The sequence below is a fragment of the Rhincodon typus genome, chromosome 31 (genome assembly GCF_021869965.1).
Source record: "Rhincodon typus isolate 14 chromosome 31, sRhiTyp1.1, whole genome shotgun sequence".
NCBI classification, from domain to species: Eukaryota; Metazoa; Chordata; class Chondrichthyes; order Orectolobiformes; family Rhincodontidae; genus Rhincodon; species Rhincodon typus.
In genome coordinates, this window is record NC_063362.1 from 10,391,150 (window position 1) to 10,418,699 (window position 27,550).

A 27,550-nucleotide genomic window follows, 5' to 3' on the forward strand; every position below is an offset into this window, starting at 1 on the left:
GAATGCATATTGGGAAACGTGGACAGAACACAATTGGTTGTGCCCTTGAAATGGAACTCTGTTCCAAGATAATGCAATCGGCAAATCTGCTTGAATCTTCTCCTTTCAGACGTCAGGATACAAAATAAATACAGACAAACAAAGTTATTTGGTTTTTTCTAGTTCATTCTTCGAGAGCAAACCTATAATGTTAATCCCCCATAATAAAATGTGGACACTTATTAAAGGATGCCAAATATTTCCTGTCTGGAAGTCCTCTATGTTAATGGAAATCTCCTTGAAAAATATGGAGGCAGTTGATTATGACTTTGAGAGACTTCATTGGAAGAGAGAAGATTAGTTGTAGTCTTATAGATCAGATTAATTGGCTAAATATAGTGGGTGATGTCTGCAAACATTCTGTATTGGATGAGAACCAGCTGTCATTTTTGGTTAGGACTCCTTGACACGACAGCCATCCAGGGCATACAAACAGGCCTTAGGTGCAATAAATGTCATCTGACCCACCTTAACGTAGAGTGAAAAAACAAAACACTTAATACTGTCATTGCCACAATTTTGTTGGACACGTGGGTATGGATGTCAAATGATATGCCTTCCATGATATGCTGTTATTACTGACCTAAAGTGGGAGGCAGCTTATGAAGGGAGAGGAGAGGGAGAAAACCAAAGAAGCACAAATAATTAGTTAAGGAAAGCATTTATATTTTAATAGCCCTTACACAATCTGAGGAGATCCCAAAGCATTATGCAGCCAATTCATTTCTTTTAATGTGCGCTGTTTTAATATAGGGAAATGTTGTGGACAGTTTGTGTACAGCAACATTCCTCAAAACACCATTTGGATACATAACCAGACAACATATTTTAGTGAATTAGTTTTTTGGTAACAGTGTCCCTGAATGGTGCCATGGGATTGCATTACTTAAAAATTATATAGAACCCACTGCACAGAAACAGGACATTTGGCCTGACTGGTCCATATGGATGTTTATACATCACACAGGCCTCCTCCTACCCTCTCTTCATCTCACCTTACCAACAAATTTCTATCAGCATATGTCCAACATGAAAGAGTAGGAAGAAACTAGGTGTAGTGTCTGCTCTTAAGCACGAGGAATGTTTGCCTAGATTACACAGTCAAGTCTCTGGAGTGGGTCTTGAATACATGACATTCTAACTCTGCTACCACTGAAGCCAAGATGACATCAAGTTTACAGTTTGACTGAAAAAAGATTTCTGAAGAGATTGGAAACAGGTGGACACATATCTAAATGCAAATTACAAAATAGTTTGGGTAGCTGGCAGGAGGGGAGAATCATTTTTAAACATAGTAGGAAAACAATGTGGTTTACCTTGAATTCTGCCCCTGTTAGATTTGCAATGACAAAGCATAAGTGTGTTCGGGCTTGTCATAGCAAAGCACATCAAGACATGCAGAGTTTCTATTATTCACTAAACAATGGATGAGATGGGTCACTGCTTTGCTTTGCACTAAAGGCAGATCTAGGCATGTATTCTCACAAAGTATAAATGTAGTTTTGTTTAAAAGTGACAAAAACCCCTTTAATGCCCTTAAGCAGGATTTCAATAATTATGGAAAGCAAACCTATCACTTGTCATAAACATCTATTAAAAAGCATCTTCAAAACATTAATATATTTTTTAAAAAACTTAGTTAAACTCAGCAATATGTCTGAAAAACTGATCTTTCTGTGCCAGGCTATAAGTAAAATAACTCACCTTTGAAGAGAAGTGCACAGAAAAAAGGTTTGCATTTATGAGGTGTCTCTCATGACCTCAGAAAGTCCCAAAGGCACTTTAAAGTCAATGATGTGCCTTGGAAAGGTGGCCATTGTTGTAAAGTAGAAACTTCTGCAGCAAATCTGCAATCAACAAGGTATATTGAACAGAAATATGACAATGACCAGGTAATTGGTTTTAGTGATGTTGTTTGAGGGACTAATATTGGTCTGAACATCAGGGAGAATTCCCTGTTCTTCTTTGAGTAATGGAGAATCTTTTGCGTTCATTTCAGATGGTTGGCAAGTATAAAGTCTCATCTAAAAGATAGCATCTGTGGCATTGCAGCATCCCCTCAGTAGTGAACTGAAGTGTCAGTCTACATTGTATAATGAGATCTCTGGATTTCTAAATTCAGAGAGGACAGTTCCTCTATTCAGTCATGGCTGTTATTTCCAGTGTATATTTGAACACCTTTCCTTCAGCTCTTGAAGTCAATCTGTGCAACTGAGCATGCCATATTCTTTGTCTCTGGATTCCAAGTAAGCGTTGGCAGTTAGAGGACTGTCTTTATTCTAATGTTAGTAAGAGTTTTTAACGAAAGACAGTAGACCCAAAAGTTGAGAGTCTCTATGCTAACCAGCTTGCTTTATCCCTCAGTCACTTCTCTGTTTGGAAACCCATATTGTCCTAAACCATTTGCATTCAGTACTCAGTAAATGATCTCCAGTGTTTTCTTTTGTTAATTCAGATTTCAGCATCTGTGGTACATTGCTTGTATTTTAAGTGAAGCTAGCTGTTTTATGTTGTAACTATGCAGTTGCAACATGACAGGGGACACCATACACAGGATGCTGTGTCAAGCCAAAAAGATTATCTGCCTATCACACAAATAAGTAATGTAATATACAAATTTCAGTGCTGGTGTGATGCTAGGTAAGTCTTAAAATCACAAAGATTGGCAGACTGCATCAAACAATAAGTCCACTCAGCTGTTTGCAAGAGGCAATATACTGACTGTACCCAAACGGCCCATGCTAGCAAAATTCTGATTCACTGTTGAATGTGATTCTGCAATTCTAAATAATCCTAATTGTGCTGACAACCAATCTAGGATTCAAATTTAAATAAAATTGTCAGTTATAATCGAATTGATGTTTTCTCGATGGCATTACCACTTGCCAACTGAGCAGCACTCTTTTTCATGCAGTTAAAAAAAACCTTTACATTGGTATTGTAACGAATTGTCTTAATTAATGCAAGATGAAAAACTTCAACAAAATGCATATGTTTTTCAGCAATACTCATTCTATATTACAAAAAAGCCACTTATATATGAAAGTCTGAAATCATTCACATATTAAACGATGAGGAAACACTGAGATCTTTAATACAAGACTGCTTGTATTATTGGGCCTAATATCAAACATTTAACTTTTAAATCTTTAAAGACGCTTGATCAACAGAAACAACACAAAAAACAAAATGTTCAAACTCATGGAGTATCAATTGTAAACGTCCACAGTCAAAGCATAAATTTAAGAAATGAGAACTGTAGTTCTAAGCTAATTTAAGAACTTTTTTTTAAATTACAGGTTCTTGTCATTTTCTAGCAATACAAAATACAAATATGTTGACCTTACCTCAGTTATAGCACACACATCCCTAAAATCAGAACACATAAGCTCAATTCCCATTCCAGAGACTTAAGCAGAAAATCTGGATGATTCTCGCTGCCTTTATAGCAGGGAGTCATCCTCTAGATAAAATGTCAAACCAAGGCTCTGTCAGGGCTCTCGGGGGGATATAAACATTCCCATGGATTATTTAAAGAAGAGCAGGGGAAATTCTCCTAGTTTTCTGGCTACTATCGCATGCTCAACCGATATCATTTAAACATTTTCAAATAATTATCTTTGTGCTGCAGTTGTTAGCAGATCATGGGTAGTAATGCAAATTGGCTGCAGTGTTGCCCTGTGAATAAAATCCAAAAGCACGTTATTGGCTGTAAAACGAATTCCAAATTCAAAGATGGGAATAGCACGACATATGCAAATCCTTTATTTTGGAAGGAACAGTGACATCCTGTGGCCAAAATATAAATAGCACCATTGAGTTGACTATAATATAGTCTCTCCACATTGCTCTGATTAAAAATATTTGAACGTTTCAATAGCCTAGAATTAGGTAGGAAAATAGAACATAGAACAGTACAGCACAGTACAGTACAGGCCCTTTTGGCCCACGATGTTGTGCCGAACTTTCACCCTAAACCTAAGGTCTATCTAACCTCCACCGCTACCTTATACTATCATCCATATGCCTATCTAATAGCCACTTAAAGGCCCCTAATGAGGCCGACTCCACTACCCTCTCCGGCAATGCATTCCACGCCCCTACCACTCTCTGAGTAAAGAACCTACCTGTGACGTCTCCCCGATATCTACCTCCTTTCACTTTAAAACTATGTCCCCTCGTAAAAGCTACCTCCACCCTAGGAAAAATTCTCTGGCTGTCTACTCTATCTATACCTCTGATCATTTTGTACACCTCTATCAAGTCACCTCTCATCCTTCGTCGTTCTAAAGAGAAAAGCCCTAGCTCTTTCAACCTTTCCTCGTAAGACCTTCCCTCCATTCCAGGCAACATCCTGGTAAATCTCCTCTGCACCTTTTCTAATGCTTCCACATCTTTCCTGTAATGAGGTGACCAGAACTGGACACAATACTCCAGATGTGGCCGAACCAGGCTTTTGTATAATGTTAAGATTAATACTCACAATAGTATTACTTGTGTCCAGAAGAAAAACAGAACTCATAAAGAGAAAATACACTGAGACTTGCAAAATGTATAAATTGTTGGACGATAACAAGGTGTACAGCTGGATGAACACAGCAGGCCAGGCAGCATCAGAGGAGCAGGGAAGCTGACGTTTCGGGTCTGGACCCTTCTTCAGAAAAACGTCTTTAAAGATTTAAAAGTTAAATGTTTGATGTTAGGCCCAATAATACAGGCAGTCTTGTATTAAAGATCTCAGTGTTTCCTCATTATTTAATGTGTGAATGATTTCAGAATTTCATTTTTCTGAAGAAGGGTCCCAACCCTAAACATCAGCTTTCCTGCTCCTCTGATGCTGCCTGGCCTGCTGTGTTCATCCAGCTCCACACCATGTTATCTCAGATTCTCCAGCATTGGCAGTTCCTACTCTCTCATAAATTGTTGGAAGTTTGCGTCTTGTAAATAGCAGGGCCCTTTCAAGCTTGTGATGAAATCTTTTATTTGTACCCATTTCTGTACTGAGCAAGCAAGGCTGGTAACAATTATGGACCAGACAGTTCCAAGTGTTTTTAAGTGGGAATGTTCAATTCTGGATTGCAATATTGAAAGGGCTTATTTGCAAGGTTTTCAATAGGTCACGCAGGATAGTTTGGGGGGTCATTGAAGAGGGGTTCAAAGGTTATAGGCAATGAGTTAGTGAGGAGAGAGATGTAGACTCTACATTAGGCAGCATTGCATTTAGTTGCACAATGTTCTGGGTATTATTGGGCAGCTAAGTGTTGGGAGTCAAGGCTCAGGAAAAGTCCTGGAAGCTATGGGGCTTGGGAGAAGTCATGTGCCAGTAACAATTCAGTGAAGCTGTGGGAAAGAATGTAATTAGGGAAGCCAGAAAAAACCAAGGTGCAGCAGAAGCTTGGTGAAGCTTGCTGTTGGTTAAAGCTGGTGCTATGTCCATGAATAAGGACTGAAACACAGTTTTCAGAATGTAATGAAGTTTAGACCTAGGAATGTCAGATGATCAATGAAAACGGGAGCATTTGATGCAGAAGACTGTTACAGAGTTGGTCTTGAGAGGGAGTTTCAAGGCTAGATTGACAAACATGAAGAATTGTGAACCCTTGTGAGGTTAAATAAGATTTGATGACCCATTGTGATATTAATGTCTGGGGGAATTGCTGAAAAATCCATGAGATTGCCTTGATTGCATCTATTAAGTACAGCAGTTGGGAAGTCAGGTTGAGGTTATACAGGATATTGGTGAGGCCTCTTATGGAGTGTCCAGTTCCAGTTGCCCTGTTATAGGAAGGATATTATTAAGCTAGAGATGGTTCAGAAAAGATTTACCAGGATGTTGCTGGGAATGGAAGGTTGGAGTTATAAAGAAAGGCTGGATAGGCTGGGATGTTTTTCACTGGAGCATAGGAGGTTGACAGGTGACCTTATTGAGGTTTATAAAATCATGAGAGATATGGATAGGGTTAATGCTAGGTGTCTTTTCCCTAGGATGGTGGATTTCAACACTAGGGAGCATATTTTTAAGGTGAGAGGGGACAGATTTAAAAGACATGGATGCAAATTATTTACACAGCGTGTGGAGTGAACTTTCTGAGGAAGTGGTAGATGCGGGCACAGTTACAATGTTTAAAAGACACTTAGAAAAGTACATGAATAGGAAAGGTTTGGAGAGATATGAGCCAGGAGCAGGCAGGTGGGACTAGTTTAGTTTGGGATTATGTTCAGCATGGACTGGTTAGACTGAAGGGTCTGTTTCCATGCTGTATGGCTCTATGAGGTATTCCATCACAGACTATTACCCATATTACTTCTGGGTATTAGAATATATTGTAAATGTATTGTAATTGTATTAACATTCTAATGTTGCTTAGTAAAGTTTACAGTTGTTTATTCAAAACTGTAGAATCTTACTTTATTCTCTTCGCAAATCCCTGGGATCTAATTTTTTGTTGGCCTAAGTTTGTAATAAATTTGGTGTCTGGTCTGGGAATGTAACTGCCTAAAGTTCACAAAAATCATTGCATTTGTACTAAATCGACTAAACTTGCCACCAAATGTTAGGACTGGTACTTAGTGATGTAAGGTTCCTGTTACTGATTATATTTATCATACTGGCATACATTTCAATCTCAGAAGTTCAGAAAGAAAATAATTAATGCCTTAGATTCTAATTCCTGCAGATAGCAAACTGTTCTTAGAGCCTTGTTTTAAATTTGAAAATTTAATTTGGTTCCCTGACTCTTCATTTCTGTTGATTAAAGTAAATTTCCCCTCTTTTTATTTCCTTCTGCATCTCGTTTGATTCTAATTTGTTTTTTTTTCTATTCTCTGTGGTTGCTCCATTTCTTTCAGTAACTTTAAATCTCAGTAGTGAAGGAGAGAGATTTTATCCCCATTGTTAAACAAGATTCTTTTCAGCCTATTCTAGCAATTTGGTTGATTTGAGCTGAAGGTTGGGGGAATATATGTCCAACTCCCAGGGCACCTTAGATGTACAATATTCAAGTAATAGAGAAATTTTCATATACAAATTGGCGTACATATATTGCATTGGTGTCAATGAATAAACTTCAAAATACTGAGCATTAACTACTCTAGAACTTTAAATTTATTTGATGGAGCATATCTACTTCTGTATTAACAGCATTTAATGAAGATAATGATTTCAAACAGCAAGAAAAACAGCTAGCAATATACTTTGCTAGGACAGCATTATTGCGAACAGCTGAATGTAATGGACTAGATTTTCATCCCAAGATGGGTGCAAATAGCCAGCAAATCAGCAGCTCACTGCACCGACCCTGGGAAAACAAATGTCCTATGTGGCGAGATCTTTTTTCTGGCACTGACCAGAATCTGTTGAAATTGTGGGCAAGACTTCTGGATTGGGGTCTCACACACCACTTTTAAAGATACTTGAGTCTCCGTGACTCTGCAAAAATCCGTTGTGACAACATTTGCAACTTGTATTTATATAGCACTTGTATCACCTTACAGTGAGTTTAAAGGGCCACTAAAGCTCCCCCCTCACCTCCATCCCAGGCCACAAGAAAACCTTCCACATTAGACAGATGTTCACCTGCACATCCGCTAATGTGATCTATTGTGTCCGCTGTTCCAGATGTGGCCTCCTCTACATCGGGGAGACCAAGTGGAGGCTTGGAGACCACTTTGTGGAACACCTACGCTTGGTTCGTGACAAACGACTGCACCTCCCAGTCTCGAACTACTTCAACTCCCCCTCCCACTCCTTGGACGGCATGTCCATCCTGGGCCTACTCCAGTGTCACAACGTTGCCACCCAAAAACTGGAGGATCAGCACCTCATATTCAGCCTTGGAACCCTACAACCCAATGGTCTCAATGTGCACTTCACAATCTTCAAAATCTCCCCAACCCGACCTCATCCCAAGACCAACCCTCCCTCTCGAGCCTGCCTCCTTGACCTATCCGTCTTCTCTCCCACCTATCCGCTTCTCCCGCCTCACTGACCAACCCCCACCTCCTACCTACACTCACCCCACTAGCTTCATCCCCGCCTCCTTGATCCGTCCGTCTTCCCTCCCACCTACCCGCCCCTCCCTCCTCACTGACCAACCCCCATCCCAACTTCCTACCCACACTCACCTTTACTAGCTTCATCCCCGCCTCCTTGACCTGTCCGTTTTCTCTCCACCTATCTGCTCCACTATCCACCTTCTATCACCGCCTCCCCCCCACTATTTATTTCAGAGCCCCCTTCCCCTCCCCCATTTCTGAAGAAGGGTCCAGACCCGAAACATCAGCTTTCGTGCTACTTTGATGCTGCCTGGCCTGCTGTGTTCATTCATCTCCACACCTTGTTATCTCATTTCAGTGAGTGATGCACATTGGTAGAACACATTAAGAAATTAGCATTCCCAGTGGGAGGTGATGGCCTAGTGGTATTATCGCTGGATTATTAATCCAAAGACCCAGATAGTGTTCTAGGGACCCGGGTTCAAATCCTGCCATGGCAGATAGTAGAAATTGAATTCAATAAAATATCTGGAAATAAGAATCTAATGATAACCGTGAATCCATTGTTGATTGTCAGGAAAAACCCATCTGGTTCACCAATATCCTTTAGGGAAGGAAACTGCCATCCTTACCTGGTCTGGCCTACATGTGGCTCCAGAGCTGCAGCAATGCGGTTGACTCTCAACTGCCTTCTGGGTAATTAGAGATGGGCAATAAATGCTGCCTGGCCAATGACACTCTCATCCTGTGAAGAAATAAAGGAAAAAAAAACTGACCAGTGTTTTAATGAATGAGAAGTCACAGAGGGGAGGTGTGATTTCTTGATACATATTCCCCTCATGTGCTGAAAGAGTAGAATTGCATTTAGCATTGGGTTTTTCCTGATCACAGAGTACTGTAGACCCAATGAATTTTTTTTGTTAGAAATATATTCTCTATTACAACACAAGAAATGAGGAAGTCTACTGGGCACAAAAAGCTCCCACAATTTCCCTGCAATGTGGTAATGCCCAGATAATTTCAGATAAATAAAGAGCAACAAAGTGTTACATAATTGCAGTTATTAAAGTGTTGAGTGGTAAAAATGACAGCCATTCCGCGTAGCTAGGAATATTTTTCAAAGTATTATTGCAAATATCAAGAGAGCTCTTCCTCATTTGGTGTAATGGGAACTTTAGCATTTATTTAGATCACAGAACAGGTGGGTAGGATCTTGTAAAAACTCTTCAGACATTTATGTTTTGAAATGTATCTTCTAATTAAAATAAAAGGGAACTCTAAATAAATACGTCCACCCAGAGCCACACAAGTGTGGTTGAGTGGCCATGGGTTAAGAAACTCAAGCAGGAACCCAATAAAGTGTAGTTGCTATTTTTACCAACTCGCACGGTGTAGAACAGAGAAGGAGTAGCTGCTGCAGGAAACAAGATTAGTTCTGTTGGGAAGCAAGCGAACTGTTTTGCATTAACAACCAACCAATTTGCAAGAATTCACAGAAATTTCTGTGAAAACGAGAACAGAACAGACGGCCCTTTTGAAGATCACAGAACTGTGCCTTGCTTGCAACAACTGGATCTGGAAAATTTGGGCTGAGTGGAATGACTGTTGAATGTGGAAGGGAAATGTGAGCCTCTTGGAGAGCTGGGAAGTGCTGTGGGACTATTCCTATAATGTTACATATCAGACAGAAATGAGGCATTGTATCAAAGTGTTTTTAAGAAACATTTTGGTTATGAGTTAATGCAAATGCACCATTTCCTTAGATTGACGCATTAATTGTCTGTTAATTAATGGTTAATGCAGTTGATCTTAGCTTGTTACAGTATGGTCTAAAAGCATTAATCTTGTCCTTTGGATCTGCCAATCACGAAGAAATTCATTCCTTTTTAAAAGTTATTGATTTTAATGAGATCATACCAGAATCTTGAGTAATGCAGCTTTCCTGTTGTACACTGCTATATCAGCCTAAATTATTCATGGCACTCCTTGTGCGGGACTCTGACAGTGAGATACTGGGGTACGCTGGAACACCAATAAGCAGTTATTTGTAGGGGAGGTCATACTTCTGTCTTCAAGTGTGTTCCTTGTATTAGCTGCTTTGCTGTAGGACAGCAACATTACAGGGGCCAGCAATTTTCGATAGGTAAACCTCTTTTATTGTTGTCATGCATCTTTTGGAATTCAATTAGCGGCTGTCTTGGTAGATCTCCAGGTACAGGTTGGTTGTCTAACTGCACAGCTGCGGGATGTGTATGGCCCTGAGGCAATGTGGAAAGATCTGACATTGGGAAAGTTTAATAAAAATAGATTTGTATAATTCACAGAGTAAAACAATTTGCACAGAACCAGACAATGTGTCTGGATGCAAGCTCTGGCATGTTGTGGGGCTTTATACATGGGACTGAACTGTTCTAGAATAATATCACGACAGCCTAAGTTACAAGGTGACAAGTTAATTATTCACAGTACATAGGTGTTTGTAATGTTAATCTACAGCAGGTTGAGACCTAACTGAAAGAGGGGTAGAAAGTCAGGCCACAAATATATTACTCCCATAGTGAGTGAGGCTATAATGTCCTATACTGTCTACTCTGACCTTTAGTTGTGAAACCGAAATCAAAGATTATATAGTGCTTATTAGTCATGGAAAGTAGCCAATGGGTAGGGATTCATTGTACATTGATACTAGAAACTGGAAAGCACACGTAACATCTATCACATGGGAAATCTCAGGATCTTACAATGTCAAAGATGCTATATAAATTCAAGTTGTTACTGAATGATCTAAAATGTGAGTCACATTATTATGAACCCAGCTGATGTTATCACTGAAAAGGTCAAAACCCAGACTGAAACCTGGCTTGATTGTTAAAACTAAAACAAAACAAAATATGATCAAAGTGGTATCTCATTGAAACATAAGTGCACAATATTGCAGATTATGTTTTAAAATAAAACTAAAGTTTATTAACCAAAAGAAATAAAGATATAATAGAATACGCTATAATATTTATTTATAACACAAATTCAGAGATTTCTATACACAGTAAAACCACATTTGCAATAATCCCAAAACACTAATTTCCATCCAAGATTTGCCCAAAACAAAGTAAAATTAGAAAAAAATCACTCCTGTAAGCTACAGATGCATTCTCTAAGCATAAAAAAACCCTAAGGCTCAAAATTTCTAACAGACCATAAAGCATGATGGTTGATCTTGCTAAGTCATGAAACATCCTTCATAAAAACCCATTAGTACTGCCAAAGCAGCTCTCAAGGACAGTTTTAAAAAGAAATCACTATGGCTAGAGAAAACTTACAATTATTACCCTCAGCCACACAGAATACCCAAATGTATACTAACTCAATCTTAAATCATATTAAAAATATGGATAAATCCAACAGTTTATATCAGAAGTCCACAAAGTAATTTAGACATGCTGGACTGGTAACATTCAACCAGTGATGGGGTTGATTACCATTAACCACAACCTGACCTGAACAGCCACTAAATCTTATCGCCACTACAGCAGGTCAAGGTAGCCTACAATGTGTCGTGTCTCGTCTCCTGACAAAAAGCTACAAGACACATGTCATAAGACCATAAGACATAGCAGCAGAAATTAGGCCATTTGGTCTATCTAGTCTGCTCCGCCATTCAATCATGGCTGATAAGTACCTCAACCCCATTCTCCTGCTTTCTCCCTGTAACCCTTGATTCCCTTGACAATCAAGAACCTATCTATCTCAGTCTTTTAAAATGTACTCAATGACCTGGCCTCCACAACCTGCTGTGCAGTGAATTCCATAGATTCACCACTCTCTGGCTGAAGAAGTTCCTCCTTATCTCCATTCTAAAAGGTCTTCCCTTTACTCTAAGGCTGTGCCCTTGGGTCCTAGTCTCTCCTACCAATGGAAGCATCTTCCCAACATCCACTCTGTCCAGGCCATTCAGTATTCTGTAAGTTTCAATTAGATGCCCCCTCATCCTTCATGTCAGAAGTATAACATAATATTATCATTCACCTGGATGGGTTGCTCCAATATTTGAAAAGCCAGGATTTCTTTGATAGCACCACCAAAATCATGACTTAGAATGTGCACAGAAACATCATTAAATTCCATTCCAAATGACAAACAAATCAGCCTCAACACATATAGTTATTTATTTTCATCATCACTATGTAAAACCCTAGATCTTCCTGTCTAACAGCACCGTGGAAGTACTTTACAATGTAGATTGTAGCACATCAAGAAGGTGACCCACCACATCCAGGTTGAAATTTCTATACAGTGCTGAGAAAATATTGACCTGCCAGATGGGATACTAAGTTGATTCTCTATTTGGGTTCTCAAGTATGTGCTAACAATACCATGCTACTATTCAAAGAAGAGCAGGGATGGTGAATATTTATCCCCAAAACAACATCAGCTAAAATAGAACATCCAGCGATCTTACCATATTGTTGTTTATGACACCTTGATTGCAAACTGGCTGTACTTCTATGCCATAATTGCATGTGCATTTCCAAATTGGCTGAGGTGCATGTTGAGACATCCTGGGTGGATGGATGTGAAAGCTGTCATAAGAATTCAGCCAACCCAACATGCAATGCAAACAAAGAGCTTGGCCATCTTCCTCCTTTCTCACTGCCCAAGGCCCCAAACTCATCATCCAGGTGCCAGGTGAAGCAGCATTATAATTGTATTTCTTTCAATTTAGTTAACTGCAGTCGCTGCTCACAATGATCACATTGACAAGACCAAATGCAAACTAATTAACAGTCTTGTAAAATACATGTGCTCTCTCTGCAGCAATGACCTTGACCTCCCAGATACTTGCTATTTCAATAAATCACCTTGCTCTCACTATAACATTTCTATCCTGGGCTTGCTGCAATGTTCCAATGAAGTCCAATGCAATCCCAAGGAACAACACCTCATTGTCCTCTTCGGCACTTTATAGCCTCGAAGTCTCAACACGGAACTCCAAAACTTCAGAAACTGACAGCATTATGTCTGTTCTCCGTTTCTTATTTTCTCATGCTCCTATCTCCAACCTGCAGCCTTGCCTTGTTTGTGCCTTATTAAAGGAAAATACTCTAGATACTGGAAATTTGAAACAATAAAGAAATTCATGCAGAAAACCAGCAGGTCTGGCAGCATCTGTAGAGAAAGAAACAGAGTTAACCTTTCAAGTCCAGTCTGACTCTTCTTGTTTGTGTCTTAATACTTTGCTTTTGGTAGAGAGGGCCCATTCTCTCCTTTTCACACAATAAAACAAAGAACTGTGGATGCTGAAGAAATTGGTGGAAAAACTCAGCAGATCTGGCAGCATCTGTGGAGAGGGAGCAAGTGTCAACATTTTGGGTCCAGTGGCCTTTCTTCTGTTCTGAAGTTACCCCAGCAATCTCTGTTTTTGTTTCAATCACATCTCATCTAACTCAACATATGTAACAGACTTACAGCGTCAATAATTCAAATTTAATCCATTTATATATTATTTAAACGTACTTTAAGAGGTGGCTGTATGCCAGTTTCTCACACAGGTCAAACACTTTCAACAAAAGCAAAGGTACTGCAGATGCCGGTAATCTGGGACAAACACAGAAAGTGATGGAGAAACTCAAGCAGCATTTGTGGGGGGGGGGAAGAGAACGTCAGAACAGACGAAAGGCCATTGGACCCGAAACGTTGATTCTGCTTTCTCTTCACAGATGCTACCCAAACCTGCTGAGTATCCCCAGCAATTTCTCTTTTCGTTTCGTATCGGACTGTGTTTCTCCCTCCCCAGATGCTGCTGAATTTCTCCAGCATAATTTCTGCGTTTGTCCCAGACTTCCAGCATCCGCATTACTTTTGATTTTTGAAGAAAGTTGGCCTGTCTGGGACAAGGAAACTGCGACATGTAACACCAGTCCCCCTTATATATATATATAGATAGATTAAACGTGAACTATTGATGTTGTAAGTCTGTGTTGTGCATGTTGCGTTAGATGAGAGCTGACACTAGTCGCTGCCCCAGTGTGTGTCTGAATCTTCCAGCGTCTCGTCATCATCCTCCCTCCCTCTGACAGGACCGGACCAGGAGCCGCAGGACCAGGAACAGCACCACGACTCGCACCCGGATCCAAGTCAGCACAGGACAAAACATGCAAGTCGTCGAGAAGTATCACTGCCAGATTCCGGGCTGCTCCATCCAAGTCAGCAGGTAACGGCCAACATGGCGGCGGGAGAGGAGGGGGTGGACAGGGGTCAACGGCCGTAACGGCCCTAACGGTCGCGTCACCCCTAGCAACCGCCGCCCAGGCTCTCAATCCCCGGGCTCGCCTCGGAAGGCCCGCTCGGCCTCTCTTTCCGTCACCAACCGGCGGCGTGCCGGAAAAGAAAAAGAGGGGAAACTCCAGGTCAGCCGCACAAGGACGTGAAGGTCACCCTCCTCCCTTCCTTCTCTCCCCTCCCTTCCGGATGTTACCCTCCCGCCGAGGAGCCGCATCTCTCGCCCGTTCTGCAAGTCGCCGGGCGAACACAGATCAACCTCACAGCGGCTCTTACAAACAAATACATCCCGCCCGTCGGAGGAAATGTATTTGAAATAAATCAGAGCGTCCGTTCGTCCCACAGTCTGTTTCTGTCTTGTGGATGAGTGACAGGGAAGGTCCACTAGAGTTATCGTCCGACCCAAAGCCACACTTTCTCTAACTCAACATTAGCTGGATCAAATTGATTGCTTTCAGCTTTATTCCAGACTCCATTTCCTGGAATTCTCTCCTTGAATATCACTGACTTCCCACCTCTCTCACGTCCTTGAAGACACTTGTTAAAGCCTTACTCTTTGATCGTTTACCGTCGCCTTAGGCTTGACCAAATATATTCCTGTGAGGTGCCTTTCGATTTTTTATGACGTTAGAAGTGCTATATAAATGCAAGGTCCTGGTGCATGTATGGAATGAGCTGCCAGAGGAAGTGGTGGAGGCTGGTACAGTTACAACATTTAAAAGGCACCTGGTTGAGTATATGAATAGGAAAGGTTTAGAGGGATATGGTCTGAATGCTGGCAAATGGGACCGGATTAATTTAGGGTATCTGGTTGGCATGAACCAGTTGGACCGAAGGATCTGTTTCCGTGACTCTATGTTCTCAATGACTCTGTGATTCCATTCCAAGCAACATCCAAGTAAATCTTTTCTGAGCCCTCTGCAGCTAAATCATATACTTGCTATAACAAGGTGACCAGAACTGGACACAGTATTCCAGAGGAGGCCTCACCAATGTCCTATACAACCTCAACATGACATCCCAATTCCTATACTGAAAGGTCTGAGCAATGAAAGCAAGCATGCTAAATGCTTTCTTAACCACCCAGTCTTCATGTGGGGCAAACTTCAAAGAACTGTGTACTGGAGCTCCTAGGTCTCTCATCTACAACACTACCTAAGGCCTACTTTTAATTGTATAAGCCCTACCCTTGTTTATCTTACCAAAATGCAATACCTTGCATCAATCCAAATCAAACTCCATTTGCCACCCCTCAGCCCACTTTCCCAACTGATTAAGATCTCTTTGTAATCTTAGATAACCTTCTTCACTGTCTACTATACCACCCATTTTGGTGTCCTCCGCAAACTTACTAACCAAACCTTCTATATTCTGATCTAAATCATTTGAATAAATGACAAACAAAAGAGAGTCCAGCACCGATCCGTGTGGAACACTGCTGGTAATATGCTTCCAGTTCAAAAAATAACCGTCCAACTCCACTGTCTGTCTCCTCTGGGAATCATGACTTAGGTTACAGACTTGCTCAACGAGCCGGTGTGTTTGATTGCAGTTGTTTCGTCACCCTGCTAGGTAACATCATCAATGCACCTCTGGTGAAGCGTTGGTGTTCTGTCCTTGTTACTGAAAGGAGGTGGTTGGCCTATGGATATTGACTGGCTGAATCTGGATAAACAGCACTCTGCTGTGATCTTGGCCACCATGCCAATTCCGCTTAAACTTGGCCTTTTGCTTAATCTCTCAATCTTAGACAGAGATTCAACAGAGTTTTGATTTAGTATGATTCACATAGAATGGATAATAATGAATTAGCAATTTTCGATTATTTCCATTGATCTGTGCTGATGCTCCATTGTGGTACCCAAGAAGTTGGATGTGCCATCTTTTAGGTTTAGATTTTAATCTGAAGCCCATCTGGCTCTTGAATAGATGTAAGAGCTTATCTGGCTCTTTGGGATGCCCTGACGTTTAGAAAGGCATGATATAAATGCAACCACAGTCAATATAATCTCTCTTCACTGCTGTAGTTTTCCAGTCCTGGCAACATTTTCATAAATTTCTGTACCTTTCCTGGTGCAATTACATCCTTTCTGTTGTGAAATGACCAGAACTGCATACTGTGTTTAAGTTGTCGCCCACCTGATGTTTTATATAGCTGCATCATGACTTCTCTGCTCTTGAATACTGTGCCTTGGCTGGTAAAAGGAAGTATTTTATATACCTTTTTAATAATCTGATCTGTTTGCCCTGCTAGCTTCAGGAATCTGTAGATATGCAGACTAGAGTTCCTCTGATCTTCAGTACTTTCCAGGTTCTACTATTTATAGTGATTCCTTGCCTTGTCAAGCTCTCCTTAAGTGCATTACCTTACATTTTTCCAGTTTCAATTCTATTTGCTACTGGTCACCCACCTGATTGGTCCATTGATATCCTTCTGCAGTTTACAGCTATTCCTACTATTTACAATCCTACTAATTTTTGTATAATATGGGAACTTCTTGATCATACCCCTACACTTGAGTCCAAACCATAAATGCATACCACAAGTAGCAAGGACACCAGCATCCATCCAGGTAGACCCCCACTGGAAAAGACTTTCAACCACAGAAACAACCGTTTGCTTTCTGCCTGTCAGCTGATTTTCGTTCAAATGTATCATTCAAAGAAGTTCTGAAGAAAGGTCGCTGGACTTGAAATGTTAACTCTGATTTCTCTCCACAGATGCTGCCACACCTTCTGAGTTTTTCCAGCAACTTCTGTTTTTTGTTTCTGTTCTTTCAGTTTTTTTTTGTCAACAATGACCTTCCCTTACAAATCCACACTTCTAATGCTGATTAATCCATGCCACTCCAAATGCAGATATAGTCTGTTATCTCAGAATTCTTTATCTCATAATGTCCCTACCCCTAAGGTTAGACTGACTGGCTGGTCATTTCCTGATCTATTCCTTCCTCTCTTTTTTAATAATGGATCAATGGTGGTAGTCGTCCAAACCTCTGGCACCTCATTTGTGGCAGGAGAGGATTTGAACATTTCTAGAGGACCCCTTGATATTCTTCTTGTCCCCTTCAATAGTCTGGAATCCATCTCATCAAGGCCTGTGAGTTTATCTACTTTTAGGGCTGTTAAGCTGTTATGGACCAGACCAAACCCCCTTCAGATATATCAAGGAGATAGCCTAGACACCAACTTTTATCTTATTTAAAGGTAAGTGTAAGGTGTTGTGTTCCAGATGTAATTTGATTGGTTACACTACTCAGCTTTAAGCAAAATGCACACTATTCTTACTCAATAGTTAAAATACAAACAAATGAAAGAAGAATTGATATAACTTTATTATACTGTTAAGTTTTCCAATAGATTATTTAACAACTAAGCAACAATTGTTCCAATATAGTAGCTACCATAAGCACACCCTTGGCAAAAGCAAAGTCAGTAAAACAGATTGCCTCACATGTGATTTAGGCAGCAGAGAGTGAACTCAAGCTTTTAGCTGTAGCAGAGAGAGAAAGATGTAGTAGCAGCTTCCACAACCAGCTTCAAAAACCCAAACAAATACTGAAAGTTAAACTAAAACCCTGGTTCTGAAGGAGCCTGATTCCATCTATTCATGCTGCTTCCATTGTTCTAACTTTAAAAAAACCCAAGGCCTCACAAGATGTTTACTTTATTGGCTTGGAAAAGACAGCTAGCTCGTGACCAATGGCTCAAAACCTCTCTTCAAAAAAAAAGGACAAAACACATCTCTTAAAGTCATAGTATCATTATAAAACTTACTAGTACCTCCTCACACTCTATGTAATTTTTTTCTAAAATTTCACAATGTTCCACCCTAACATCTGTATCTCTGTTGTCCTTTTCCATTGTGAAGACCGACGCAAAGTGTTGTTTGAGGACTGAGTCCATGTATTCAGGCTCCACACATAGATTGCTTCAGTGGTCCCTAATGAATTCTTCTCTTTTCCTTGTTATTCTCTTGGTTAACTTATAAAATGTCTCTGACGTATCAGTTAAAAGTCATGCGTTACGACAAATTCTGACGGAAAGATGAATGAGTTTTCTTCTGGTTTAAAATGGGTTTTTTTGTGCTTTTTAAAATTGTGGATTAAAATGGGGAACAGCAGTTTTAGAGCCAGTGTTTTAAAGAATTGCACTTGAATAGCAAGTACCAACAGTCCTCAGGTTGCAAAAGTTTTCTGTTCCTGACTCTGCTCACAACTCGATTTGTATGCAAATCAGAACACAAAGCAGGACACTGTAAAGCAGCCATTCCTATGTACAGGAAATATTTGTAAGTTAGGTCTTTAAAATTATACCTCTGTACGGGATCACCTTCGTAAGGGCAAGTGTTCCTAAATCAGACAGTTGTAAATTGGGGACCCAAGTAACCTGACACTTACGCTAATTCCATTATTTAAACAAGCAATAATTGAAATTGCTGCAGATAAATTTGTCTCAAGGGATTCTGTACAGGTGCAATTGGATGACAATATGAAGTTAACTGGTCTACAGATGAATGACCAGTAAGCTATTACTGACAAAGCCTTTTGCCTGCCAACAGACGTGTGATCAGTTCTTCAGTAACTGAACAACTTGCGGCTGGGAACAAGATAAGGAGAAGTGTTTTGATCTCTCCACGTGTCTGTTTGTTCTGTGCAATCAAAATCCATTTTGGCCAGAAGAAAATCAGTTCATCCTTCCTTCAGCATTTGTTGTAAGCAGTGACTTCTAACTGATGCGTCAGACACATTTTAAAAGCAAACCAGCCACTTTTTCTTGCAAACTAGTGGGAACATCTGGAGAAAGATGACTGAAAACCAATATTTTGACCAGCGTAAGAATTATAGGGGTCATCTCAGCAACCTGTGACGAGGAAGCACTGACAACAAAAACAAAATTGCTGGAAAAGCTCAGCAGGTCTGGCAGCATCTCTGAAGAAAAAAAAGAGTTAACATTCTGAGGAAGGATCACTGGGCCCGAAACATCAACTCTATTTTTTACTTCACAGTTGCTGTCATACGTGCTGAGCTTTTCCAGCAACTTTGTTTTTGTTCTGATTCACAGCATCCCCAGTTCTTTCAGTTTTTATTTTTATAAGAGGAAGCAGTGAATTGCCTCATAGCTTTCCTTCACCCATAACCTAAATTTCCCTATCTTGTTTGTCTGCTTGTGGGTGTGTATACGGAGTATATACGCGATTCGAGTTTTAATTTGTAGTGTTATATGCTGATGGTTTATTCCTGTTTACCTGTAGGTAGAGTCCAATTACTTCTAATAAATAGTAATTCTTGTTAAGTACAGATGCTTGGTTAATGCTTTCCACTAACCTGGCTCTGAAAATCAGGTTACTAGTCGAATTCTGTGTACTTATTTTAGCATCCTTAGCTTTTGTGATGTTTCTAGGAAAAGTGGGGCTTGATTTCCAGCATACTACCACAGTGAGTCATGACACCTACTTTTAATATTTTGTTAAAAAATTTGTGAAAATTAACAACACAGAAATAAGGTTGATGGGCACAGATGAGAGAGCATCCCTATAGTCTGGTAGGACAATAGCAACTTTGCTTCTTCACTATCTGGAATTCTCCACTCCAGAGAGTTGTAGGGGCTAGATCACTGAAAGTATTGAAAAGGTGGTAGATTTGAAGTATCAGGGAATTGAGGGCTATCATGAACTGGCACAGAAGAGGGATTGAGGATGAGGCAGATCAGCTATGATCTTGTTGAATAATAGAGAAGCCTGAGGGGCTGAATGGCCTATTCCTCCTCTTTTTTTCTCTTATGTTCTTCATCTTGTTAGAGGGTATTGGGCTGCAGTTTCTCCAAAATCCAATTGTGTTTAACAGCTTGGTGATTTTAAATGGCTCACTAGCACCACTATCTGGAAGTTATCAGCATTTCACTGATTTGGAGTGGGCAATTTAGTGAGTTTGTGAAATTTAAAATGAATAGCAGTGAATGCAGAGAGATTTGAATCTTGTAGACCTGAGATTTTACCAACCAGGATCCCCTGCATGTACCTGGAAATGCCTGATGGCAGAATCAATCCTAGAAAGCTTGAAAGAAGATTTCCATCCAATATTCAGTGATCACAATTTTTTTTCATTCTTATGATAATGGAGAGATTAGAGAACATAGGATTTTTCCCTTTAAAGCAGAGGCAGTTATGTTGTGATTTAATGGAGGTTAAAAATTATGAGAAGTTTTGATAAAGTAGGAAGAAACTGTTTTCATTGACAGGAGGATCAGTAACCAGAGGCTTGCTTTTCAGACCCCACCCATCCTCCCCTCCCTCCAGGGCAAGGAAAGGTGAGGTCTTCCAGTTGGTGCACTACTGTCCTGATGCTTCTGAAGCATGCTGCTGTTTTAGAAAGTGAGGGTAATGGGGATATTTGGAATAGGAACAGGTTTGCACTTAGCCAACTAAGTTTACAGGCTTTATTAAACACAACAGCGCTTGCATTTGAGAGTACTTACCCGAGATCCTCTTCACACAGGTCCAGGTTCCATCTTGTTCTAACATCACTGTGACCTAATTCCTTACATGTGCGCTCAGAAGATACTACTGGAATAAAGATATAATTAATCCTTTACTCCACTTCTGTCCCATGTTTGTTCTTCCCTCAACCTCATCAACTATTCAGTGTTTCCATCCAACTCTCAAGTCTCCTCCCACTTTTCTCAAAGTCTCTTCCAACCAAGACATCAATTTCCAACTTTATCTTGAGTCCTTTCTGAGGACAGCTGTATAATTTTGGCTGCACATGGTTCTCTTTGGAAGGGATAAACTTTGGCAGATTGGGTTCCAGATTCTTGATGATAACCTGAATGTAAAAGCAGTGATAGTGCTTGTCTAATTTCATAATCTTGATGCTGATCTGGAGTAGTTGACAACATCTTTGGGTCCTTGGTTAAAAGTTGTTTGCTCCTTAGATGGCTGGAGAGCTGCCAGGAACACTTGAACTGGAAGCTGTTCTTCTGGGTACAAGACAAAAGTGGGAATTCATAATCATAAAACCATAGAAGGAAGACTTTGAAAATGGACCTTCAAATTTCCTTCATCAGCAATGGGATCTAAAGTTTGTCTGCAATATTGCGATTTTCAGACTTGACAGCAGATTGCACAATGGCATGATGTTCAGAATATGTCACCTCCCTGCTATTCTGAATCTCAGAGTCACACAGCATGGAAACAAATCCTTCAGTCCAATCAGTCCATGCCGAGCATAATCCAAACTAAACTAGTCCCACCTGCCTGCTTCTGGCCCATATCCCTCCAAACCTTTCCTACTCATGTACTTATTCAAATGTCTTTTAAATGTTGTAATTGTACCCACATCCACCACTTCCTCAGGAAATTTATTTCACACACAAAACACCCTCTGTGTAAACAATTTGCCACTCGTCTTTTTAAAATCTCTCCTCTCACCTTAAAAATGTGCTCCCTAGTCTTGAAATCCACCATCCTAGGGAAAAGACACCTTCCATTAACCCTATCTATATCTCTCATGATTTTATAAACTTCTATAAGGTCACCCTTCAATCTCCTATGCTCCAGTGAAAAAAGTCCCAGCCTATCCAGCCTTTCTTTATAACTCAAACCTCCCAGAGTTCCTGACTGCTGTCTAGATATCCTGAGTCTGCAAATTGTTGCCACCATATAGTAAGATTGGGCCTACATTCAGATAATTAAAAACTGGCAGATTTTATTAAACACAGCAGTATTGATATGAAAGAGCTTTTCATAGGCTTTACACACTTGAGCCCAGATTGCATCTTGTTCTGACATCATTATGACATAGCCCTTCAGCACAAGCTCAGTAGCCGCTGTGAAAGTAATGGTACCATTAACCGTATACAGCTGAGCAGCGATGGACTCTGGCTACCCATCTCCCTCCAAGTTACTATATGTTAGAATCCATAAGGAACTTGCTAAAGCTTGGCGAGGTCAAGAAGATAATTTTCAATTTGCTGTTTGGCAAACTTAAACAGTCTAGAATCTATCAGGTGTAATGTGGGGAGCCATTAGGTCATGTTTGTGCTGGAGAGATAAATTTTGCAAAGAGGATTACTCTCTCAGAGCAGGTCTTTTACCTTCTTGTTGCCATGTGGTCTCTTGTCTGCAGTCTATGGCTGCTGCATTCTGATTTCCTGCTTTTTCTATTCTGCAAGACGGTATTAAGGTGTCTACTGAATGCTTGAGGATTGTAATCTGGACTCAGTTCCTGCCTCCTGACACCATTTGGTGCCACTAATTTGGCACAGAGCTTGCCAGCAGCTCAGTCAGTTGATCTACATTTAAAGGTAGTGCCAAATTTGCAATGTCTTTCGGGGCTGGAAATGATCCAAACATCAGGTTGTCAGTCCTGGATTGTTAATCAAGCACCAGAGGACACAAATGTAAAGCAATTGGGAAAAGAGCAGAGATAGTAGGAACTGCCGATGCTGGAGAATCTGATATAACAATGTGTAGAGCTGGATGAACACAGCAGGCCAAGCAGCATCAGAGGAGCAGGAAAACTAACGTTTCGGGTCTAGACGCTTCTTCTGAAGAAGGGTCTATACCCGAAACGTTAGCTTTCCTGCTCCTCTGATGCTGTTTGGCCTGCTGTGTTCATCCAGCTCTACACCTTGTTATGTGGGAAAAGAGCAGGTTGACTTTGGGTGTGGTGGATGGGGGTGGTAATTAGATTTTCCATTCTGCAGCAAGTTGTTATTGCATTTTCCTAACTTGCAAAAGGGATTTCGATAGATACGTGATGGAGAAACAATATAGGACTATGGGGAAAGAGTAGGGGATTTAGACATATCGGGTAACAGTTACAGAAAATTGCTATTGACCCAATGGGCTGAATGGCCCCTGTGCTTTAGGATTCTCTGCCTCTAATTTCCCATCATAATTGACAAGTAAAATCTTCTGCAGCATTAAAAGATTAATATAAATCAGTTAGCGTTACTGTAGATCTGAAATATTCCATAAGCAAGCAAACAAAAATACGAAAATATTTTAAGGAACAAAACTGTATTTATCTGAGGGTGTGAAAGTTACACAACTGGAGTTGGATTATATGCTCTCCCATCGCTGGGTTTGAAGGCAGGGAAAGCATGTAAAATATAGGGGGCACTTTATACACCAGCTATTAGCTTACCCTGCCCCCACCAGTTGTGGAATGGCAGTGGGTGATCCTTATAGCCTCTTTCTGCAACTGCTGGAATTTAACTGGTGCCAGGCACCCAACCTGCAGGCTTTCTTTCATGGCTGATAATGGGAAGGGGTGTTTCCTGGACCCATTGGAGTGCTTTCCATGGTGCTACTGTTCCCTCACATGAGGTTTCTTCACTCTTCTCTCCATATGAACTCTCAAACTCGGGACTCCCAACCTTGACAGCCATTAAGCCATTCTTGACCCTGAATTGGCTTCCTCAATGACATTTGAGGAAGGAGAGGGGAGGGGATGTGGAGGTGATGATCAGGCACCCTGTAAAATATGGTCCATGAAGTACGCTAAGGGTGTGACATAAGGTGCAGATAGAATTTGTTCACTGAACATTGAGCCTCCTCTCGGTTTGCGCTTTATCCCTTGGGCTTTTTACCTTCCACCCTTTTCCCCTCTGCAGAAGGTGCTGCCTTTTGTAGGATTTTTTTATAGTATGAGACACTGATGAACTTTTGAAGGCAATCATTCCATTTGAAGGATCAGAGCTGAGCCTGATCCTTTTCTCCCCAATGCATCATACTCTTTCTAGGAAGGGTCTCTGGGCAGGGATCAGCAGTTGTCATTCTGAATGAGTTTTTTCTTCCTTTTCCGAAGGCATTGATACCAATTGTAGCAATCTTGTGGGTTGTGTTGTACAACGTTAATGCTATGGCTTTGGAAAGTACTTTATTGTTTTTTTTTTCTGAGAATTTATTATTTATAACAGTAAAAGACACAATCCATGCCTTACCAGTAATTGGACTGAGCACATTGAATTTAAAAAAAACTGAATATTTGATCCCAGGTCAGTGGGCAAGGAGAATAAAGCAGAGTTGCAAGAGATAAGAGACATTGATGGAAAACAGGAATGAAGAAGGGAAGAAAGCAAAAAGCCAGAGGAAAAAGTCTTGTGTACTGGAATTCAGAGTCCAAGTTCTGTTGAACTTGATTTGATTTGAATTTGTTGTCTCATGTACTCAAGTACAAAAGTACAAGAATACAGTAAAAAGTGTATAATGTCGACACACATGGTACCATCTTGAGTACAAGTACTGTTGAGGAGAGAAGTCAAAGAGCAGCCTTGAGTTCTGCATTCAAAAGTACAATTGATCTTTATTCGAGCTCTTTACCACACGTGTGGGAGACCACTGTGAATCTAGCTTTTCTGTAGATCCCAGATGCCCTCTTAATCCCAGCTCAGATTGGATGAGAGGTCAATGACGCTATGATTTCCCCAGTGGGATACAGCATTTTTACACATTTCGTGTTACAGTAATTGCTTACTACATTATTATTTTTCCTTCCCCCCTCAATCTGTACATCCAATTCTGTGAAACACCTAATCAATGATGGACATTCCCCAATGGACAGCCCTAGGTTCCTCATGATGTTTACCAGACATTGTAATTATCAGGCCTTGGGATCTTGCAATGCATCCCATCAATTCACACTTCAAAGTTGACGGTCATACTCTTTTTCAGACATTTCCCTGACTTGCTTATCTCTAAGGACTTCTTGAATTCTGTTAATCAGTTTATTCATTGCTATCCCTCTCAAATTCTGTTCCTCATCTTGTATTTCCCACTGTCCTAATCACAGGAGATACAAAAGGAGGTTAGTTCTTACTAGTTGCTATAAAATTAATAATATTAGTTCTAATGTAAAGTTAGTTATATGTAAGGCTTTATGTTCACACCAACTGTTAGCATTCTTTAGTTAATGAGTTGTGAGTAGTTTCTGTCCCACCTGACCTTAGAGGGTCAGTTAGACACTGCCCCTCCATCTGCAGCCCGCAGCTGCACTATAACTGATTATAGTCACATACTGTCTTCTGAGATGAAATTTACTACCTCTACTCTGACTAGATCTTTTACCTCATAGGACAACATCATTATCATTAATAAGACTAAAACTCGTTCACGTTTACAGCTAAATGAATTTGTCTGATCTCCTAGGTTTTTACAAGACATAATCCCACCCTTATCGTTTGTCTCTGTTATTTTGGGACCCTACTTTTCTTTTTAATACTTGCTACAAACTTCAGGCTGTCTGTTTTCACACGTCTCTTATCGAACTGCCTCTACAGATATCTGCAGCTGTTGTTTTTACAGAACTCCCTGTATTAATTTGTAAAATTCTCTGTTTAAAGTAGACCCTGTTACCTTGGGATAACTCCATCTCAAAGCTATCATTGTGTTAACTTATGACTCACTTTAATGCTGGATCGAGCAAGCTAATTCTGTTACAGCAGCCATATTTGTGCCAATGGGCGACCATATTGTGCCACCTCTAACCAAGGACTGCCCCAACAACTACCTAGGTACAGAATCTTGAGAACAAGTTTGAAAGAAAGAACAAATTTAAACATTGCAGTAATTATAGTATAGCATAAAACATACAAGTAAGGTTAAAAGTTACATATTGCAGACCTTTTTAGTTTTACGTAGAAAATAAAGTCCAAATATTACATTCTTTCTTAAGTGCTTAGTCACAATGGCATCACACTTCAACGAATCACCTCGGGATTGGAGGTCCTTGCTGAGGCTACGCCAAGACCACCAGTCGTGGATTTTATACTTGTGGATTTCTAAAGGTCCTAGTTTAGTTGGAGAATTAATGGTTTGCCACTGTTAGGGTAGAAGTTGGTCTGGAAAACAACATGGATCACCATTGCTGTGGAGTCATGTGATGTTGGGAATGCCTTGAACTATACATTGGGTCTTTCAGTAATGAAGCTCGCTCAACCTTGGTATAACCTAAGCTCACTGGACTGATGTCATCAAATGAAATATGGGGTAGGCGGGCTCAGCGGGGGTATTGAAGATATGTACTTTCTCTCACTTGAACTCTCATGTAAAGTGGGAGGTGGGTTTCTAAATTATGAATTGCAAAAACAAATGTGGAGGCGATGAGCTCATCCTGGTAGAAACATATATCAGATTGCTCCTCAAGTGACTTGAGGTTAAGGCCAATGTCTGAACCATTCACAAAACTACCTCAATTGGCATTTCTAATTTCTGCATACGTGGTATTTAAATTACATTTAATAATAACTTAGTGAATAAGAAACTGTGTTGCAACCTGACCACAGATGAGTATAGACTGTGTGAATGGGAGTATCGGTTTGATGTTAATGCTCAGCAGGTGGCTAAGAGGAGCTGGAACTACAGGTGACAATAAGAAAACATTTGGCTGTCAAAGAACTGAAGACTGACAGTATGAGTTTCACAAATCATTCAACTTAACTTTTATGAGAAGGGGAATAGATCTTTGATCATTAAAAAAAACTTGCATTTTGGATTATATATCACAACCTTATGTCTCTGAAGTGCTTTACACTCAATGAAGGACTTTGTGAAATGTAATCAGTATTGTAGTAGTGTATGCAGGCTCATTTTCTGAAAGTTCTCGATTCCTGTACTTGGTCTTCATATGTTTCAAGCATATATCCAGCTGATCGTCATTGTTCTGAAGGATGGCCATGTGGGTGAGGTCAGAACTGTTACCACCAGTAGAACTAACTTCCAACATGAGACTGCACCTTTGATAGAGAAGGGGAGAGAACCACTTACAGTTTTACAATTTGTGTGTTATTTTTATGTGAAGGCAACTTAATTTTGGTGGAAGGCAAACTCGTTTTTGAGTTTGAGTCAGAACGTTTTAACACTATTGTGACTTCCATGTCTTTGTTGTGATATTTTGACTCGGGAATATACAGGAGGGTACCAATAGAAACGTGGGAAAAAATAAGCTCAGGAAATTTGCACTGTGGATCACGTAATAGTGCAAACACAATGAGATCTATACTATTCCTTTCTTTCCTGGATGAGAGAGGTAAAGTGATATTTTGCATTTATTTTGGGTGGGGTTATGAAAAAATAGCCATTGTCTTACTGAACTTTCATTTGCTTGAGATAGTAGGAACTGCAGATGCTGGAGAATCCGAGACAACAAGGTGCAGGGCTGGATGAACACAGCAGGCCAAGCAGCATCATAGGAGCAGAGAGGCTGACGTTTCGGGCCTAGACCCTTCATCAGAA

General features: G+C 40.3%; 1 protein-coding gene across 1 annotated transcript in view; it reads left to right on the top strand.

The window, feature by feature from the left end:
* The first annotated feature begins 14,040 nt into the window (after positions 1-14,040).
* The window catches only part of acot7 (acyl-CoA thioesterase 7), a 237,685-nt gene continuing 224,175 nt past the window's right edge, over positions 14,041-27,550 (top strand). Inside the window, exon 1 of the mRNA XM_048615117.1 lies at positions 14,041-14,245. Within this exon, the coding sequence (XP_048471074.1) occupies positions 14,187-14,245 (59 nt within the window). The 5' untranslated portion in view covers positions 14,041-14,186. The remainder of the gene's footprint in view (positions 14,246-27,550) is intronic.